This window comes from Pyrus communis, chromosome 17, assembly GCF_963583255.1.
Source record: "Pyrus communis chromosome 17, drPyrComm1.1, whole genome shotgun sequence".
NCBI lineage: Eukaryota > Viridiplantae > Streptophyta > Magnoliopsida > Rosales > Rosaceae > Pyrus > Pyrus communis.
In genome coordinates this window covers 75,969-96,751 of record NC_084819.1, presented here as the reverse complement: position 1 = coordinate 96,751, position 20,783 = coordinate 75,969, and the positions used below count along the sequence as shown (strand labels likewise).

General features: G+C 36.0%; 1 protein-coding gene across 1 annotated transcript; it reads right to left on the bottom strand.

Moving 5' to 3' along the window:
* Nucleotides 1-1,540: 1,540 nt before the first annotated feature.
* On the bottom strand, nt 1,541-20,283 carry LOC137722245 (uncharacterized). Its single transcript, XM_068461202.1, has 25 exons — nt 20,081-20,283; nt 18,666-18,789; nt 18,499-18,561; nt 17,205-17,306; nt 16,923-17,091; nt 16,726-16,824; nt 16,315-16,464; nt 15,278-15,317; nt 15,054-15,111; nt 14,796-14,878; nt 13,470-13,568; nt 13,223-13,338; nt 12,949-13,067; nt 12,383-12,453; nt 11,889-11,994; nt 11,456-11,595; nt 11,103-11,261; nt 10,910-11,013; nt 10,476-10,651; nt 9,332-9,521; nt 4,234-4,333; nt 3,571-3,739; nt 3,282-3,364; nt 3,103-3,179; nt 1,541-2,195 (listed from the first exon to the last, which is right to left on the bottom strand). Exons 1-25 carry the CDS (start codon nt 20,165-20,167, stop codon nt 2,024-2,026), a joined length of 2,856 nt encoding a protein of 951 aa, XP_068317303.1. The 5' UTR covers nt 20,168-20,283; the 3' UTR covers nt 1,541-2,023.
* Between the last annotated feature and the right edge of the window lie 500 nt (nt 20,284-20,783).

The window sequence follows — 20,783 nt, the reverse complement described above, 5'->3', positions numbered from 1 at the left end:
GAAGGCAAATCGGCCAATAAAACCAGGGAAGAAAACAGCGGATGGAAGAGGAGAAAGAGAGGGAGACAGAAACAAAAGAAAACCTACCGATCCCAGTCGGAGTTTGGATCGACGGCACGGGAATTAGACTCGATGGGGAAACATTCACACAGATCGGTGAGATTAACCCTCACACAAAGGGAAGATCTCTCACGGAGAGAGAAAAGAAAGTTTTTCATTTCAATTATGCAAATGCTAAATCTTTTCATTTTGACTTGAAATGCACTTGTTGGGGTTCACTGAAAAGCTTGAAAGCTATCACTATCCCATTACATGTAGCTAGTATCTTGGGTATATTTACCATAGTTCTTTTTAGCAAATTCACGTTGACTACTGATTGAAGATGAATTTTGAACAAATTTAAACTAAAAATGGCCCACAACTCATGACTGGGGGACAATTCGTATGGCACCAGTACATTGCTACGCTAACACTCATGTTGTGTAATATGAAAAAAATATACACATATTCTAGTATTATTGGCACAAATACACTCTTAAAGTAATATCTTATGTCAATAATACAAAAATATATAAAAAAAAATGATTACATACTATAATATTATTAACACAAAAAACCACGTGATAATATGTGTCATGCCAGTCCTCTCTGAAATGGACTGGAGATTGCCGTGCTTATTGATGACCTCACTTAACATTACGTTTCTTAGACACCCGTTGCGGCTCTGTCACTCGCACTCTATTTGAATTCTCATTAATCCAGCTCTGACACACCATTATCATCTCTCAACAATCGCCCATTCAAAAGCTTGTCCCTCCAGTTTTTATTTTATTATTATTATTATTATTATTATTAATACAATTGAATTCTGCGCTATTTTTTTTTTTCTGCACTCGGCTATCCTTTTTTAGCCTCTCAGATTCAGTAATTTTCTCCCACCACACATCACACTTTTAAAAAACCTATTATGATACACTGCGTATCATTGAATTATAATGATATAAGAATAAATGACTGAGATGAAAAATAGAATATTTAAAAATTATGGAAGTCAAATCTAACAACTACTTCATTCATAGCACTGAAGCCACATCCTATGATAGTGCCACGATAATGGAGTAACTTACCTGCAATATACATTGTGTATATCTTTCTCCACATGCATACAATGTTTCTCTTGCAAAGAATAATATGTAGCTCATGCTACATTTTGTGCCCCTACCCCTGAGGAGTGATTAGAGCACTTAATGAATGAAAATAAGGAGAGGTTATAGCTCCAAAATGCAAAAACCCAAGCCCACCAAGGCATGCTTGCCTCGGCAAATTGCGGAGTCCACACCACAAAGGACTAACCCAGCTAGCTACAACCACTGCATCCCCTCCACGCCAATTCCCCCAGCAGCAAACTCCACAAAACTCATCACAACTCTCGAGCCCATTCTTTTAGCCCATGCAATTTAGGACTAACCAATTAACTAAAGCCCAAAAGTCCCACCATTTTACATTCACACAAATGCACGCGAAGGAATGGGTGGCTCAATGACACAAATTATACCTTTTATTTGTGATAATATCTTTTTTATAGAATACAAAACAAACACATGAGCTTTAATCATAAATACATTTCCTCTTCGCAAGTTATCACAAATATTCAATCAATCTCTTTCCTATTTCCCGACCGTAAAACATGTTATGGCAAAGCTAAATTTCAGTTTTCTGTATCGCACAAGGCACAACCTTGAGAGATACAAATTAGAGCTCAGAGACCGAATGATTACATAGGCCACATTGAGTAAATTGCACTGTCAGCTAAAGTTACAAGGGAGATGAGGTTTCACTACTTCAAAAGTCACCTGATTTCAGACCTGGTCACCGTTTCAGTAAAATCTGCTCTTCACTCCTCACTTGGACATAGATGATGCACTGCCGCAAACTAGCCACAGGGATATGTTAGAAACCACTCTCCTCAACAGCATCTCCAGAATCCTTTGCCAATCGTACCACAGATCACATTTGCAGGTTTTCAATTGATTTTTGGCTTTGGTCGTCTTGGCCTTAATACAAGATACAGTACACCAAGGACAACCAAGTAAGCAGGAATCGTACTCAAATTAAACACCACGTGCACTTTTCTCTCTCTTGTGCAGTGGATTGGGTGGAGAACAGCGATAGTTGTATTTACTTGATCTACAAACCTGCGACAGAAATGAGAAGGGAAAAAAATAAACAGAAAATGAGTATGAGGGGTGATTTTCGGTTGGATCGGAAACAAGCATTCCAACCAATCCAAAAAGTTTTGGAATAAAAATATTAGCTCCAATCGGAATTTTGGATTATCGGAAGATTCATAAGAACATAATTCAGATCTCCTACATTATGCAAGACTTTGAAAACTTTTAATACGTATCCACCCTTTTTTTCTTATTTTTTGAGATATTTGTATGTTGTTACATATGTGTATGACAGAAAATCCTATTAGACAAGATAAAATAGTATGTATAATCATACTCGTCATGTTTAATATATAACAGTATGATTAAATATACAAAATACGAAATAAAGCATATCTAAATATAACAATAAGCATTGATAAAATAAGGATAACCATGGTTTTTTTCTAAGAGTACTAAGTTTGAGAAATTTTGGATCGGATAGGTTATAGGTATATTCCAATTGCCATCCAAATTTTTCGAAATTTTTTAGATTTGGAAATGTTCAGATTCGGAATGGAAATTTTTGGTTGGGATTAGAATTTCCAATCCAACTTGCACTCCCCTTTTCCCATATCAAAAGAAGAGGCAACTTGACAAACATTCAGGGTATCAATTTGGACTAATTGGATCAGTTTGAAAAGGTTAACTTCTGTTAATGACTGGAACTTTATCAAACAATTTTTTTCACAAAAGAAAACAATAATAATAATTTGGACCATGAGCCATAGCTCAAGTTGGATTGGATGGGAGAAGTGAAGGCAGAGATCCTAGGTCCAAGTCTCCATGTAATACAAACGTAATAATGTGGACAGAGATATTTGTAGTTTAATAGTTTATCAATATCCATAACTGAACAATTGAAAAAAATAAAAGGTCTTGGATAGCTAACCCTTTTGAGGCCTCCTCTAAGGTATATAGAACTCTCATGGCATCCACATATCGCAATTCTCCCGTAACAGTTGATATCTAAAAACACCAACATTATCCGATTGTAAACTAGATGACTCCAGAAAATGCAAGAGACTAGATTGTGACGTACAACAGAAGGTAATAGATCCTTTTACTTACTCTTTTCCACAGGCTGACAACATAATTATACTTGTCAACTAGCTCGCCCTCCTGAGACTGAACAAGTTCAAAGGTTTTTTCAGCTAGTCTCAGTCAAGTCTGCAATCGTATGTACTCATGTTCCAATAAAATCAGACAACTGTTGATTGAACAATACAGTATTATGTACAAGGATAACCACATTTATGAGATTTCCAGAATGCTGCCACTACTAATCACCATTAACTGATTATATTGCAAACAAAGTGACAAGATAAACTGAGTTTCAATTACTAATACACAAGGATACTTGTATGCTCCATGACTAGAAGATGAATGGCTGAATTGACCAATTGTATTGACTCTTCCAGAGTTGTGATAATATAGCTCCGAGCAATTGTATCAGACTGAAATTGTGAAATGTTCCAGCCTTGAGAAGTGATGGAATATGGATTGCATCCAACTGACCACATCCAGTCCTGTCATGAAGCATATAACAGCATTAAGCAACTATGTAATTAAACATGCATAAAAATGCAGTCAGAACTTCAACAATTTGGTAACATAAACTCATTATATACTTCACACAGTCCCAACCAAATGCATAAAATGTCTTTTAAACAAATTCTTCACTTGAGTTCTCGAGCCATCATTATTAGAAAAAATTATGACTAAATAATTCACACGAGCACAAAGCATTAGAAACTGTACATGACAGGATAAGTCACAACACTTACAAAATAAATCATATAGATACTGCATAATAAAATAGAAAACTGTCACATTGTTAAGTCATGGGTGCCATACAAATCCCTGGGGACTGCACTATACCTCAATGTTTTGCATCCACTATGAATGAGCACAAGTAACTTATGTCAAGATTAAACAGACGTTTACAAAATGGCTGTTCGCACTATCAAGCAGAACATAAGGAGAAAAAGCATTTTTTTTCTACTTTCACAATGTGGCTTACCTCAATTGCAGTTTCATGGGCTTGACTGTAAGCTAGATGAAGGGGAAGCAAACCAGCTAGATGTTCAGAAGCAGCAGCCAAAGCAGCTTTGATGGGCCTCCTGCATACGGCACCATAGACCATGAATATTATATGTCAATCCTTTCTTGGTTAAAGTAACGACTTTGGTTCAGAGTAATGACTTCAAATTGGTTCAGAGTTCAAATGCCATCTAAGATAATCAGGCATGCTACTGCAGAAAAAGCACTTCCAGAAATGAATTACATTATCTGAACTTAAACACATACTTTAAGAACGGCAAGTTAGAAGCACTTTTTTCAGGTACAGACGTCAGTGAGATGATGCTCCAGCAGGTTTGCAATTTTACAATTTTTTTTTTTTTTTGGCAAAAGCCAATTTTCAAGAAATAAAAAAAACACTCTTTGCAAACAATGGGCTCATAAGTCTACTATCATACAAGAAGTTCATCTAACGAAATCCAAAGTAAAAAAAAAAAAAAAAAAGCAAAGCTACACTTCTAATGGAACAAAAGCAGAAAGAAGCAAGTAAGCCACAGTTAATACAAAACTCCACTCCAGTGTAATCACACTAAAGAGACCGTCTCTAAGTTTTCAGACAAAGATACCCACTTTGCCAGAAATCGGGTGCTGCCCCCATAGAATCCAACAACAGAACACACTTGGTTAAACATACCATTTAAAACTATAGAAAATAGAATGTTTAATCAACAAGAAATACTATTAAGCTAATAAGGGTAAAATTGTAAACAGCTGAGTTTGTTATAAGGTTGTTATAACAGTTCTGTAATTAGCTAGTGATTAGTTAGATAAAGATGTAATTAGTTGTTAGCACAAGTGAGTGAGTCACTAGTATATATATACACCAAAGATGTAATCTTATTCTCTTATGAAATGAAAGTATAACTTTCCTATTATGGTATCTCTCGCCTAAGTCTCACGACCTTTGATCCTCTTTCTCCCACTTCCCACTCATCTTCTTCTTCAAGGTTCAAACCCTAGAAGTCCAACCATGGCGACTTCTGGCCTCCTTCCTCTAAATCTGCTTCTCCAATTCATCCTGCTCCGATGAATCCTTGCCTTAATTCTTCAACCTTCTCGACAATTTCATCGATTACGATCCAGAATATTGGATCTATTGTTCTAATTAAGCTCACCACAATGAACTATCTCACCTGGAGTATCTGTTCGCTTCGATCTTCCGCCGGTACAATCTCACCGGAATCATTGACAGCACGATGACTGCTCTGCCGAAATTTCTTCTTGACTCGTTTGGTAATCTCACGTCTACTCTGAATCCTCAGTATGTTACTTGGTTTGAGAATGATCAGAACATTTTGATTTGGATTAATTCTACACTCTCGGATTCTCTCATTCCATACACTGTTGGAGTCCATTTGGATCCAACTTTAATTCCTATGGTTCTCATCATCATGGAAATTTCTCCAACCTTAGGAATTATCACAATCGTGGAAATCAGAGGTATAATCAAGGCTTTCAGGGTAATCACCCATACAATCATGGCTCTTGTTCTCAATATAACAATTCTACCAGAAAGATCTCTTGCCAAATTTGTCGCCAAATGGATCATGAAGCTGCAGAGTGCCCTCAACGCATGAATCCAACTTTTGGCACCAAGAATTCTCAAACTCCATACAATGCAACCACTACTCCTACATGGCTTCTTGATTCTGGTGCTAGTTCCCACATGACTAATTCCTACAACAATCTGCAAAACCCTGAGGCATACAATGGAGCTGAGCAAGTTTATATTGGTGATGGCAAAGGTTTGCCTATACTCAACTCTGGTTCATCTACACTTAATACTGCCTCTCATTGTTTTGATCTCAAAATGTCTTGCATGTTCCTCATCTTGCTTTTCTGCAAACCAATTCATACTTGACAATTTGTGTTCTATTCATTTGTATCCTTTCACTTCATTGTGAAGGATCTTTCTTCGGAGAAAACACTCTTTAAAGGTCCTATGAGAGCTGGATTCTACCCATTTCATGCATCTTCTATTGTTGGAAATCAACAAGCTTTTGTAGCATATGCTAAAGCTTCACAAGATACTTGGCATCAAAGATTGGGCCATCCTGCATTCAAAATATTAAATAAGCTAGCATCTAAGTCCTGTATTTCAGTTTCAAGTTCTTTAAATAAATCCGTGTGTTCTAGTTGTGCTCTAGGCAAACGTTCAAAGTTGTCATTTGCTCCTGTTTCTTGTACATCAAGTAAGCCTCTAGAGCTTCTGCACACTCATGTATGGGGTCTTGCACCACTTCTCTCTGTCAATGGATATCGATATTACATCATCTTTGTTGATGACTATACAAAATACACTTGGTTCTGCCCTATTAAATCCAAGTTTGATGTGTTTGATACATTTGTGCAATTCAAAGCTTTGGTTGAGAATTTGTTAAGTTCCAAAATTGTTACTCTGAGGTCTGATTCTAGTGGAGAGTTACTTAGTCTTAAGTTCATCAATTATCTTAATTGCATGATGTGAAATGGTATTTCACATCAATTAAGCTGCCCTCACACCCCATAACAAAATGGTTGTGCTGAGTGCAAGCACAGGCATCTAGTTGAAACTGCTAGAACTCTTCTAGCAGCCTCCTGGTTCCTTAATCATACTGGGTTGAAGCTTTTGCCACAACAATCTATCTAATCAACAGGATGCCAACAGCTACAAAATCATCTCCTTGGGAATCATTATTTCACAAATCTCCAGATTATACATCTCTGAAAATATTTGGATGCAGATGCTTCCTATGGTTGAAGCCTTATACAATATCTAAACTTGATCCCAAAAGCAAGGAACATGTCTTCTTGGGTTACAGTTTGAATCACAAAGGATACAAGTGTCTTGATCCTCTCACTAGCAGAATATATATCTCGAGACGTGATTTTTGATGAAGTTACCTTTCCTTTTGTTCAAAAGGATCTTATTCAGCAGTCAAGTTCAAGTTCAAGTTCAAGTTCTTCTCCATTGCAGCATAACAATACCGTTCTAACTACATTAACCTTTCCCACTATATCTCCTCCACCTCCCCCTACACCCCTACCTACATCTCTACCCACACACTCTCCTATGCATATATCTAATCCTCCATCAATGTCTGAATCTAATCCTGTCTCTGTACCTATTCCCATTGTTGAACCTTCATTACCTCATACTCATGCTATGCAAACCAGATCAAGTCTGGTATTTTCAAACCAAAAGTTCTTCTAGCAACCAAATACCCTCTCCATTCTGATACATCTCCAGATTATACACCATCTACTTACCTTCAAGCATCCAAATACTCTCATTGGAGGCAAGCAATGCAGGAAGAATTTAATGCCCTCATTCAAATTGGAACTTGGTCTCTGGTCCCTGCTACTTCTTCTCAAAATCTAGTTGGTGCAAAACGGGTGTTTAGCATCAAATGAAAACCTAATGGTACCATTGACAGGTACAAAGCCAGGCTTGTTGTCAAAGGACTTCATCAGCAACAAGGCTTGGACTACACTGAGACTTTTAATCCAGTTGCTAAGCCAGTCACTATTAGGCTTCTCACTTTGGCTGCCAAGTTTGATTGGTTTCTCAATCAACTTGGTGTAAGTAATGCCTTTTTACATGGCAACTTAATTGAATCTGTGTTTATGATCCAACCACATGGGTTTGAAGATCCTTCCAAGCCTAATCATGTTTGTCGTTTACACAAGCCCTTGTATGGTTTGAAGCAAGCCCCCAGGGCTTGGTATGACAAGTTATCCACTGCTTTAAAGTCTTTTGGTTTCTCAGGTTCACAAAATGATCACTCTTTATTTGTAAAGAAGGATCCAGCATTGGTATTCATTTTGGTATATGTTGATACATTATTGTCACTGGTCCCAATGCTCAACTCTGTCAAGAAATCATCTCTCAGCTCAGTGCATTATTTCTTGTTAAAGATCTAGGCTCACTCCATTACTTTCTTGATATTGAGGTCAAGAAATCATCCTCTGGTATATTCATATCTCATAACAAGTATATCCTAGATCTACTCAAAAAAGCTCATATGGAAGGCTCCAAACCTTGTGTTACACCTCTCAGCACAGCTAAATTGGATCATGAGTCTCCTCTACTTGATAATCCTGAAGAATACATGTCCTTGGTTGGTGGATTGCAGTATTTAACCTGGACCAGGCCAGATTTATCCTTTGCAGTTCATACAAAGTCCAAGACAATTACACTTTCAAGCGGTCAAGCGCATCCTCAAATATCTAAAAGGCACATTGTCCCTTGGTTTATGGTTCCCAAAATGTTCTAAGCCTCACACCCTCACTGCTTTCTCAGATGCAGATTGGGCAGGGTGTAGCAATGATTGAAGATCCACTGGTGGGTTTTGTGTCTATTTGGGAGACTCTCTTACAAGTTGGAGTGCAAAGAAACAACCTACTATGGCTAGATCTTCCACCGAGGCTGAATATGGATCACTTGCCAATACTGCAGCAAAACTGACATGGATTTGCAAACTGTTGTTTGATGTTGGTCTTGTTCTTCCTTCTTCCCCCCAGCTTTGGTGTGATAATATTTCTGCCATTTCTTTGGCTAGAAATCCTATTTTCCATGCAAGAACTAAGCATGTGGAAATTGATTACCACTATATCAGGAAAAAAGTGCTAGCAAAACAAGTGACTGTTCTATTTGTTGGTACTCAGGATCAAGTTGCAGATATTTGCACCAAAGCACTGTCCAAGCACATATTTCTCTTTCTCAGGGACAAACTCTCTCTTCAGTTACCTCAGTTAGGCTTGAGGCGGGATAATAAGGGTAAAATTGTAAACAGTTGAGTTTGTTATAAGGTTGTTATAACAGTTTTGTAATTAGCTAGTGATTAGTTAGATTAAGATGTAATTAGTTGTTCGCACAAGTGAGTGAGTCACTAGTATATATATACATCAAACATGTAATCTTATTCTCTTATGAAATGAAAGTGTAACTTTCCTATTACAAACATTCCATTTTCTACAGATTTTCCAAGAAATCTGAGAAAAGTTACCAGCAGGGTTGAAGATTCAGAGATTACTATATGCCTGAAATAAAATCTAACCTCAAATCCCACAAAAGTGGCTGCCCGTTACATTGCAGATGGCTTTCCCAGGATGAAGGCTCTGACTGAACAACAATAACCATATCAGAAAGAGCCTTTGCCTGATAATGCTTGTCCACCAACAATGGTTCACCATGAATGAACCAAAAAATTGGAACTTCTAGTGTAGACCGGCTATGGGCAAGCTTTCCTACATAGTTTGTTAAAAAAAGAGTGCATGTCAATTTCCAAACATAAAATGCATTGGAATATCATCTCAAAAGATTTTAGAACAAGTATACGCACGAGGTCATTTGTCAAACAAACAAGGGAAAGAGTGAATGAGCACAGAGACACACACGTTTAGCTACAAGGGTCAAGATTATGATCCATCATAAAGTAGTGAATCAGAGCTAATCTCAGCGTTTGGGTCAATGGGCATGTGTCATGCTAAAAAGCAATGGTCCAATATCCAAGTTACAAAAACCTCTCGGGGTCACCATCAAGAGATGTCCCCAGAACTAATGAGCATATGTCAGAAAACAGGAAAATTGTGTGTTCCAAGTATTTGTCGGTACACTAGGAGGACTGAATATCTTGTGAAATTAAAATAAAATATAAAGACTCAATTATAGCCATTGCTTTGCCTAAAAAACAGTACCAATACAGTTTGTTACCAACATTATTCTACCAATAAGCATCTAGAAGAAGAAAACTTCCTTAATAACATATGAACCTCACTCTAGGAGGACTGAATATCTTGTGAAATTAAAATAAAATATAAAGACTCAATTATAGCCATTGCTTTGCCTAAAAACAGTACAATACAGCTTGTTACCAACACTATTCTACCAATAAGCATCTAGAAGAAGAAAACTTCCTCAATAACATATGAATCTAAATTCATTGCTAATATAAAAGTGTGATTTAAAATGTAAAACATTTATTTTAGAAGTTGTCATATTGCACTGTACTTGAGAGGTTTCTGAATCAAGATTGTATGAACCCCAGACAGACAGAGCCTGGGGCAAACGTAAGACAATGACTACAGATTGCACAGGTTATGCATGAAAAAGGCAGGTGAAAAATGACTCAGAAAATGCATCTTCAGTTAAAGAATTCCAAATAGAGTACATAAGGAGATCATTTTAATACATATTTTAACCTTTTAGTGAGCCATGATCATTCAGTCTCTGCAACTGATGCTGAACAATGGAGGAATCGAGATAGGTACGGACAGATTTCCTGTAAGTTCCATTAACTAGCAACAGTGGTACGGCTGCTGCTCTTCGTGCCACTGAAAAGGCCATTGCCAAAGCAGGATCTTCTGAAAGTGGTAACCTACAAATCTCTTCCACATTAATACAACTACGACCACAAAGAACTTGCATGGAAGAAAAAGACACCACAAGCACAACAAAGTCCCAACCAACAGTAAAATTCCGATTTTGATTACATATGAAAGCAAATACATAACACCAATATCCAAAAGGATTACCCATGTAAGAAAAGAAAGGTATCTAATATAAACTAGAAATCCAATGCAAGACAAACTTTACCACTAATTTGGACAAATAAAGAACAATATTAGTTACATACAAGTGCTGACTGAAAGCAGGTTTTTGAGAAGGTAACAACAAAGAGGAAAGTCCATCCATAAGAGCCTTGAGGTCCACAGGCAACTGTTTAATATGTCCAACTTTCTGCATTAATTAGTAGTTAGGAAGAGTGCTTGAAAAAAATTTCTGCACTAATTGTTGAAGCTTCTTTGAACTCATTAAGATACTCATACCTCCTGTGTGATGAAAAATAACTGAAATGATATCTTATCATAATAATGAAATGCACCATCTGCGATGGAAGGTGATATGATGTGTCTCATAGACCCCCACAAAGTTGCACCTAAATGTGAAAGAAAAGTATCACGTGCAACTGTGTAATTTTGAAACTCCTGCACAAGAATAAATAAAATTATAAAAGAAATCGCTTCACATTTAACAAAGAAAAAAGATAAATAAATAAATAATAAAATATTCATTATCCAAGGGAAATTCAGTGTTCAGCGTAGAAATAACTGATTAGCAGAAGTCCCCAGTGGAAAAAACAACCCACAACACCCCCTCCTTGATAAACCAAATGGCATACCTCATGAGTATCACTGAATAAATTCCAATTCTCCATTCTCTTTAATGCCTCTATTGCCTTTCTCTTATGACTTTCGTCATATTCTTCACCTTCAAATGATTGGAGCTCATTTTTCAAGTCCCTCATTCTCTCATCAAGTTCTGAAATCAACAAAGAAAAGGTACAAAAATCCTTACTTTTGAGCAAAATAACAATCCTAGGGCAAAACAACTCTCACATTTTAAACACCACCATGCTATATGGTAGTAATATCAAACATAATTGGTAAGAAAAAGAAACGGGTGCATTATGATGTTGCTCAGAAAAGTAAATCTCTTATAACTTTAGGTTGTAAGTAAACTAAAGAAGTTCCAACTGTCTCGAAAAATAAGTAATTTAAAGAAGAAACACAGTTACACTCCAAGGATGCAATCTTTCAGAAGAAGGGGATTACCTTCACACAGAGCAAGCTTTACTTTCCTGCCCTTGCAATGTTTGAAAGCAAAAAGCTCATATATATCAATCTCCGCAAGAAGAATATCAATGGCCTGATGATCTTTCTGCAAATCTCACAAGCACCACCAATTAAAACTCAAAGTGGGAAAAAAATCCTAAATTTCAATGCCCCTCTCCTTCCTCTCTACGCACACACATGCACACACATATATATGAATCATAGCTAGTTTCTCTCTTTCTCTTGCTTTCTCCCTCTCTCCCAGACACAAAACTATATAGGGAAAGAGTATAGCATCATTCTCCTTTTAGTTGGGATTACGATACATAAATCCGACAACTGATGAGTTGGTAAAAAAACAGCAACATTCTCCTTTTAGTTCAAAAACATGAAGATAAGAATTGTCAAAATGAAATATTATGCACAAAAGAATAAATGAGATTCAAATTGACAAAAAAAAAAAGATAAAATCATTTTTATCACAGAGCACATACATCACCAAATACAGCAAATTTTTCCTGAATAGCATCCTGTAAGCGATCTTCTGCTTCATCTTCTGAAATTTCTGCACACCCGACAGAATATTCAATACAAACAGGGCCAGAATAAAATATGAAAAACTGCAAAGAATGAAAATATATGGATGCAGAATAAAATAATGGTCATGCTTACAGAATACAGGGCCACAAGAATTTTTCCTAATCTTCAATTTATTAAATAAAGTTTGTAAAGATGTGTCCTCTATGCTGTAAATTCCTTTCATAACTTTTATAAATCAAAGGTGTTTTCATTATCAAAACAAACTTTTGCGTTACTGAATGTAATTCATCCAAACAAAAATAATTGCTAAACCCTGTTTTCATATCTTTAATAGTTACAAATTAATGACAAAATAATTTCTCATCTGGCTCTTCTGTTTTTGCAAGCATGATGCTTGAATGGGGACCTAAAATATTAATCTTTTAAAATATGAGCAGTAAAGATCAGCACACCCATATTAAACATTACCACATTATCAAGCATAATAATTTGATAATTACTGATGAAAGATTTGCAGTACCTGAAACTGCACCAATCGTTTTTTGCACATTGGGAGAACTTAGTTCTGTCCGAACACCTTCCCCACCAACAGCTGGTCCCCACGAGAAAGGACCTGCACTCAAATCAATAAAAGCCCACCTGATCCAGAATATATTATTAATTAGCATGAGTATGATGACGGTGTGTATTTATTCCAGTGTTCATGTATGGATCTGCATGTGGACATCTGGATAAGCATTAGGGGGAGAGAGAGAGAGAGACACACACACTCACACAGAGACAGAGGGATTTACCTCTCCTTTCCAATCCATGTATCTGTAAGACATTCACCATGAAGAACATTCGCGTCTCCAGATTTTAGTTCCTTACTGAAAAGAAGCTTCATATCTTCATTCTTCCCTTTCAATAACTATAATAGAAAAAACCATTCTCATCAAACGTGTATACGAAATAGTTAAAAAGATGTAATCTCTCAAGTTTTAGTTTTATTTTGCTCTGTCTTAGTAGTATACTCATAGGACCAGAAAAAGGTATATATACCTGTAAAACTTTGTTCTGCACGATATCCGCAGTTTCCTTTCCTTGATACAACTTCGCCACATTATTCAATGCTTCTTGGCATGCATTGTACCATTCCACCTGAAGAAAATAGGTGAACCATAATACTGTAAATTACCTTAGCGAGCTGATTTAAAAACAATGAAGAAAAAGATATATGCTAGTAAAAATTCAGCATCATGCTAGTTAAATAATAGCCCTTGCAGGAAGCAATGGAGAAATATGTAATCCATATTTAAGAAATATAATATGACATGCATGGTGAATAGTGCACAAAAAATAAGTATGAACTTCAACTTGAACTATATTTTATAAAGCATCTTTAGTTCAGAGGATACTTAATGTTCCCTAACCATATCTTTTGGACACTCATTACACGAATTGGAGGAAAAAGTTCTTATGAGGTTAGAATTTTTGTAAATGAGATTCCATCTTGATCCAAACAAAAGCAAACTTATTTTACAATCATTTATTGACAGCAAACATAATGTTACTTAAACAAGGAAAAAGTTCTTTTCCCCCTATAAATATCCCAAATGATTAAGATACACCATTTTGTTACTTGGAAATATCACTATCTTTTTACTGTTGCAACAAATACTTAGGATAATTGGGATATTTAGGTTTCTTCCTCTTGATCATGATAAATCTAGTTACTGACTCCAGCCTTTCTCTTCAGCTGAGAGAGTAACCAGAGTGTTCCCATTCTTTTGATGCTTAGAAAATACAGAAACGTATTGAATACTTGGGTTGTTTAACCATTCAGTGATTGATTAAGCCTGTAACAGATTAGACTTCTCAATTTTGTACTGCATTTGTCTGGTGTGGGAATAAACAATAGCAGACTTTAAAATTGAGTAGCCCCAATCTAATTTCCATGAAATATGTTCCCCATGTTGCACGAAAAACATGTTTGTATGTTGTCATTCACCAAGAAGTTTTTGTAACGTGATATGTCAGACATTGTTGCCTGTACCCGCTTGATGGAAACAAAGGATCCATATATATTCTTCCCATGTGTGGAGCAACAAACATAACCAGAGAGGGTCCAAATAAAATAAATCTGAAATTTTAGGATGTTCTACCCTTTACCAAAGGACACAGACATGATCATCTTCCCTCCCTTTTCTCTATTATTATTAAAGAATATATACTCATGTTCCAATTATTTAACTAGCAAAACTCTAATAAAAAAATTCCTAGTCAGACAAACTACAGTGGATGTAACTACTTTCGTCAATATAAGCAGGAGATGCAAGAGAAGGGGAAGGGGAGGGGAGAGAGAGAGGGAGAGAGAGAGAGAAATACTGTATCACTGTCTTCAGTTACAGACCATGCAAACTTTGCCATTGGATGCTTCTCGTACAAAGGTCTCTTAATCTTATCAAGAGCTACAAAATTAAATTTTTGAATAACCTTATTCAGAAAACTAAAATTGAATGTGCAGATTAAAAAAAAAAGGTTGCATACAACTCCAGGAAAGAAAACATGCAAAAACAAAACGTAAGTATCAGCTGAAAGAAAGGGGGGAAAAAGAGAAGAAACCAGAACATAGGTTTAGCATACCAAGAACAGTTTCCAGAATGCTTCCCGACTGAAGAATCTTGGTTTGCAAATTCTTGTTCTACAAAAGAAAAAAGATACTAAAGTTTCTCCTTAAAATATTAAGGAACCATCAGAGGAGTCAAACAGAACATGAACTATCTCATCGAAAGAAGAACGATGTATAAGTCATGTTAGAAGAATGACATTTGAAACAATAAAGCCAAGAAATAGAATAAAAAGTACACCTCTTTGAGAAATTTTATCTCTGACTCCGATAAACCTCTCCTGCAAAATAGAAAATAACTGAAGGTAAAAAAATCAAGCCACAAGTGTTTAAATTAAATAGAAGGTACGAACACGGAATAAAAGAGGAGACTTGAACGATTTAGCACTGTGATGCAACTCTAATAATACGAACTTGACCCAGAGAAGAATTAAGATGTTCATTGCTCACTCCAGTTTGTGCAGAAATTGTCATTCAAAGATACTAAATAGCTTCTATTCAGTTATTCAGTTATTCAGTTCTACTACTAACACAATGTCATAATATAAATCTAACTAATTGATATTAGGAAGAGTCGGATGTGGAAAAAAGTTTTAAAGGAGTAGTTCTATCACCACAAAGCTTAAGACCCTCATTATTTCTTTCAAAAGAAGATTACATGTCCAGCATAAAGAATAAGGGAGATGCATGGCCCACACTTATGGTTGGAGATACTTTAGCCACATCTTAACCCATGGTTCAAGAACAACGCAATCAAGAAATCCCCCCCCCCCCCCTGAATTGGATAAATGCCTAAAGATCTCTTTCGGTTTTTATCCTAACAAAGGGAAGTCTATAGTAACTACTTAAGAGTAAAATCATGGGCAGTAAACAAACTACTGAAAGGCACCATACCTCCGTAAATGCAAATTTTAATTAGGAAAAAGGTACATCATTCTAGCTTTGTGAAGAAAATTGTTCTGTTCCATGATGGCATTAATACTGGAAGTGAAATGATTATCATAACAATTCCTTCATTTCTTCTACAGCATATGATATTCCACTCAATTATGTTGTAAAGCAGATGTTTTATGTTTCAGTCTACAGTCCTTTTAATATTTGATTGGGGGCCTATACAAAATTTGCTTACATAAACAAATAAGCCATCATATATATCCAAGACGACCTCATGTAAAAGACGTCAACTTTGAAGCTTGAGGTAGGTCAGGTTTATGTATGAGTTGCAGTGCTCTCACTTCTACTGAACATTAAAATAGAAGTAATTCCTAATATACGCACCGGTAACCATATTTTGCTTTTTTTGAGTCATGCTTGGGATTCAAGATGAAAACATTATATGCATTTTCAAGTTCAAGATATCCAACAAGGCTAGTGAAAAGAACATCCATCATGTCCACATCGACTTGCCACAAAACACCACTGTCATCCCTGTGCACAATAAAAACATATGAATCAATCACTGAAAACAGCAATAAAGAGAAAACTCAAAGCTGCCAAACCAATCTGAACCATGCTAGTTCAACACAAACCAATTGAACTAAAAGAAGAAATGGATATACAGAAAAACACACTCTTTTACACAAATATGCAGATTAATAAGAAAAGAAATACAGAAGGAAGCTCAATCCTTCTCAAATCGAGCAGCCAGATGTACGAGGAAAAAGAACACATATAGGATGATGAAATTACCTGTTACCATATGCATTTTCCTGACGAGAGAAAACATCTATGGCTTTCTCAAATATTGAAGTAACCTTTTCGCCCATTTGTATTGCATGAACAGAAAAACTGTAAGAATCACATTCGTCATCAATTTGTCATATAACAACAATAACTAAAATTCATAAATTCCTACAAAGCAGATAAAAAGTACCAAGAGGTATTACTTGTAGTTTATGTGACTGACAATGGGAAGATGGTGTCGTTGTTCTTTATCAACACTAATCCTGTAAAACGGAGTGAGGACTTCTCCAATTTGGGGAACCCGTGTATGTTCAAAGATATGATCAATTTTCATAAACCACCGCTCAAGTTCCTCAGGGTGAAGCTTGAAACCTAAAAATATATTGACAGGAAGAACCATTAAGGAACATGCAACCATTTTAAAAAACAAAAGAAACACAAAATTGATAACATGAAAGAAGAAAATGAACACCAAATTTATATACCTAGGTTTCCTTTCCCATCAAATCCAATAAAAATGAAATTCACAGGGACTGGGAGGTACATAGAATCAACTTCCAGAAGCTTGAGATAATTTGCAATATTCCCTGGAACAAGATAAAAAAACAGAGACATGGATTAAGTACTTTCAATTAGAACTGAGAGACGAAAGTTCTTATCTTTGTTCTCGAGTGGTCCACCAAACCAGGTCAACGACTCTTCGTTGAAATAGAAGAGAGAAATAGCTTGATGTGCTTAGGGCTTATGATATGGAGAACCATATCAACATTCATAGACAAAACAGAGTTTCTATATAATATTTTGAAAAGAAACAGACTTCTAGTGCAACGTGTATGCTATGGTATCTACAATCTGAATATTGAGCCTACAATACAAAACCAGACCTCTCAAATAGAGCTAAGTTACAAAAGCCTCAAGACTTGAAACCTAAACTTATTTCTATAACTCAACATCCCAGCTCCTTAGCTTTACATGACTCAAGGACACACGCAAGAAACAGCAATGAGATCTATCACCTTTTCTTATAAAAGTAAAACCATAAAAACAACTGCCGATCATTAAATGTCACTCCATCATAGAACTCTGTGCTCTAAAAGCAACAGTAATCAATTATCGAATTACTTGGCACCTAAGTTCAAACAAAATTAATTATGTTATCAACAGACACAAAATCGCCTGAATATGCCACTGGCAGATAACTTTCATTATTTCTAAAAGTTTGAAAGAAAAAAAAAACATCACTTTAAAAGTATGCCTTGTCTTCGAATCCAGGATCCATAAAACTTAAAGAACTCCTTTCTTTCATTTTCTCTGCCCCAAAAAACCTTTAATCAACTTTCGAACCAGTACACAAAATAAAAAACCTGCAAACTTGAGACATAGAGAGAGTATCTATAAATATATAATTTTATTTTTCTTTAAAATATATCGTTTATTGCTTTGCTTTCATTTTTTGTTTTTTTTTTTATACAGAAAAACAAATAATAAAATAAAAAAAGTCAATTGCCAAGAGGCTAGTAGGCTTTAAAACAAAATCCAATGATTATCTCATTCGCTGTTATTTCAACCGAAAGATAAGATGCTGGCTGTTCTACTTCATCCTAATATCATAACTATTTTCCTTAGAGAATATAAATAAATTAAATCGACAATGAACCATCCTCTATAGAAGTTATCACAATTCCCTATCCAAAGTTTGCCAAAACTACCAATCAATAACGACCATGTGTGCATAAATATTGCTAACAAGGGCTACTATAGAAGTTTTCTAACTCCTACCTGCATTAGTGAAATTGGCAACACCCTTTTTTCCAGGACTGGAAGATTCCAAATCATCAAAATCTGAAAATTAACAAAAACAATGACATTAAAGGAAATAAAGCAAGCCATTCCTTACCATAATTGAGCAAAAAGTGTGTTTAATAAAAGGGAACAAGCAGTCCTACCACCACGTATGACAGCCTCACTCCAAAACCTACTCTTCTCTTTAAGGTTAAATAAAGAGAAGACTGATGACTTGCTGCTTTTACCAGTTCCAGAGGGAGATCCAGCAGATGCAGAAGCCAAGAACTGAAAAAAAATGACGCCAACAATCAGGATAACATGCATAATCTCATCCTGTAGTTCAACCACAGAGAGAGAGAGAGTGTATGTGTGGATTTAAAACATTCATCTGCTATTGTTTAAAAGAAATTTAAGCTTCTATAACTCATAATGATATTCATTGAAATTAGTCAGGTGTAGAAATCCATTGAAAAAGATAAATGAACCAATGGTTATTCAGAGGTAGTAATTATGGGTAGCTATACAATCAGATCAGCCAATACTATATCATCTATGAAAAGCATACACCAAAGGATATCACCTTGAATAGAGCTCAAGGGAAAGTTTTATAGGACACCAATAAGGTCAACAATGCTTTATGGCACGGAGTGGTCAAGCATCAACACGTGTAAACAAAGAGTGTAGCGGAGATGATGATGCTTCATTGGATGTGTGGGCACACAAGAAAGAACATGATTAAGGACGAGGCTATCCGAAGTAAAGTAGGAGTGGCTGCAACTGAAGATAAGATTATAGAAAATTGGTTGAGGTGGTTTGGACAAAACAAAGACCTATAGATGCTCCGGTTAGAAAATGCGATTATGAGGCAGAAGACTTAGACGGAGATTTTGAGAAGAAATGGAGTACTGGGAACTAACGGAAGACTTGGCAAAGTACCGAGCACAATGGCGGTCTAGGCCGACCCCACTTAGTGGGATAAGGCTTTGTTGTTGTTGTAATCTTCCCAAAAGTTACATCCCATTTACATTTTCACGAGATGTACATGTGGGTTTTGCTCCAGTGGGAAGATGTAAATTTAAATTTGTGTCCGCCTCCTATTCAACTCACAGGGCTATTGCCTTCTTTTCTGCCTTGGAGATGTAAGTTTACATAAACATTTATATATTCCGGCCAAGATGGGTATTAAAATTCCCAAATGGAGAGTTTTACAGCCAACAAGAGACGTATATGTGTGTTTACAGATATACATATACACAGATGCTCTAAGTCCATCACAACTAAGAATAAATTATGTTTTCCCCACACTCATACTGTTGTATAAATTGAATGTCACTAATTGGGCTGCTGAGCATTTCAAATAGAGATTTGCTTTTTCTCTCTCATTTCTAGGTTTAGCATTTAGGGTTTAAAATCAGCAAATCAGTAAGACTATCAAGCCCTTAAGCATCGACATATTAAATCAATAATTTCCTAATCCCAGAGCAGAGATTAATAAATAGAAAGAAAAAAAAACAAATACATATGCTTTGTAAATGCATAGAGTGAGTGTGGAGAGAGAGAGAGAGAGAGGACGGACCAGTAAAAGAGTGGAAATCATGAGGATGATTGAAGGCAGAGGAGGAAGCGATCCCCTACGAAACCAAAGACGAAGACGAGAATCCATCTCTTCCGGAATTGAATTACGGGCGGCTACCGTCGCCAAACAGAATTGCTACTCCGAAGAAAAATGCCCACGCAGCGCAGACGCTGACGAACCAAATAAAAAATATTAACCAGTAAAGGAAAAATAACTCTGCATTAAAAGAAAATAGAAAATGGCCTCTCAGTGCACGTCATATGCGTTGATTTGATAAAAAAAAAAAATGCGTTGACGTAGAGCCGTGTCCTGCATTTTTATCTTTTGTCCCTTGCATTGCATTTTCCTTTTTCTTAGGTAATTGCTGTAAAATTACATATTTTTCTTCATACGCCATTTTTAATATCTCACATATTTCACTTTAATTTTTACTAGTATAATTAAATAAACTATAAAAAAAAAGTGACAAGAAAAAGCTCGTGGGGCAAGAACTAGCAAAATTCACAGCCAAACTACTCGAGCCAAATTGTTTTTTTTTTTTTTACCTACTCGATCCAAATTGTTGGATTTAAAGAAGAATGTCCCACATAAGCCAATACATCATAATTGTTACAGTTATTTTTCCTATCACCACTGTTGCTGCAACCACTCCAACTATCATCATCTGCTACCACTATAATCCATCATCGTCAACATTATTGTT

Coding starts and splice junctions, on each gene's coding strand:
- LOC137722245 (XM_068461202.1), bottom strand. CDS start 20,167: ATGGATTCTCGTCTTCGTCTTTGGTTTCGTAGGGGATCGCTTCCTCCT. Junction 16,465..16,725: donor GAAAATGCATATGGTAACAG/GTAATTTCATCA, acceptor TATTGTGCACAG/GGATGACAGTGGTGTTTTGT. Junction 12,454..12,948: donor AACGATTGGTGCAGTTTCAG/GTACTGCAAATC, acceptor TCGGGTGTGCAG/AAATTTCAGAAGATGAAGCA.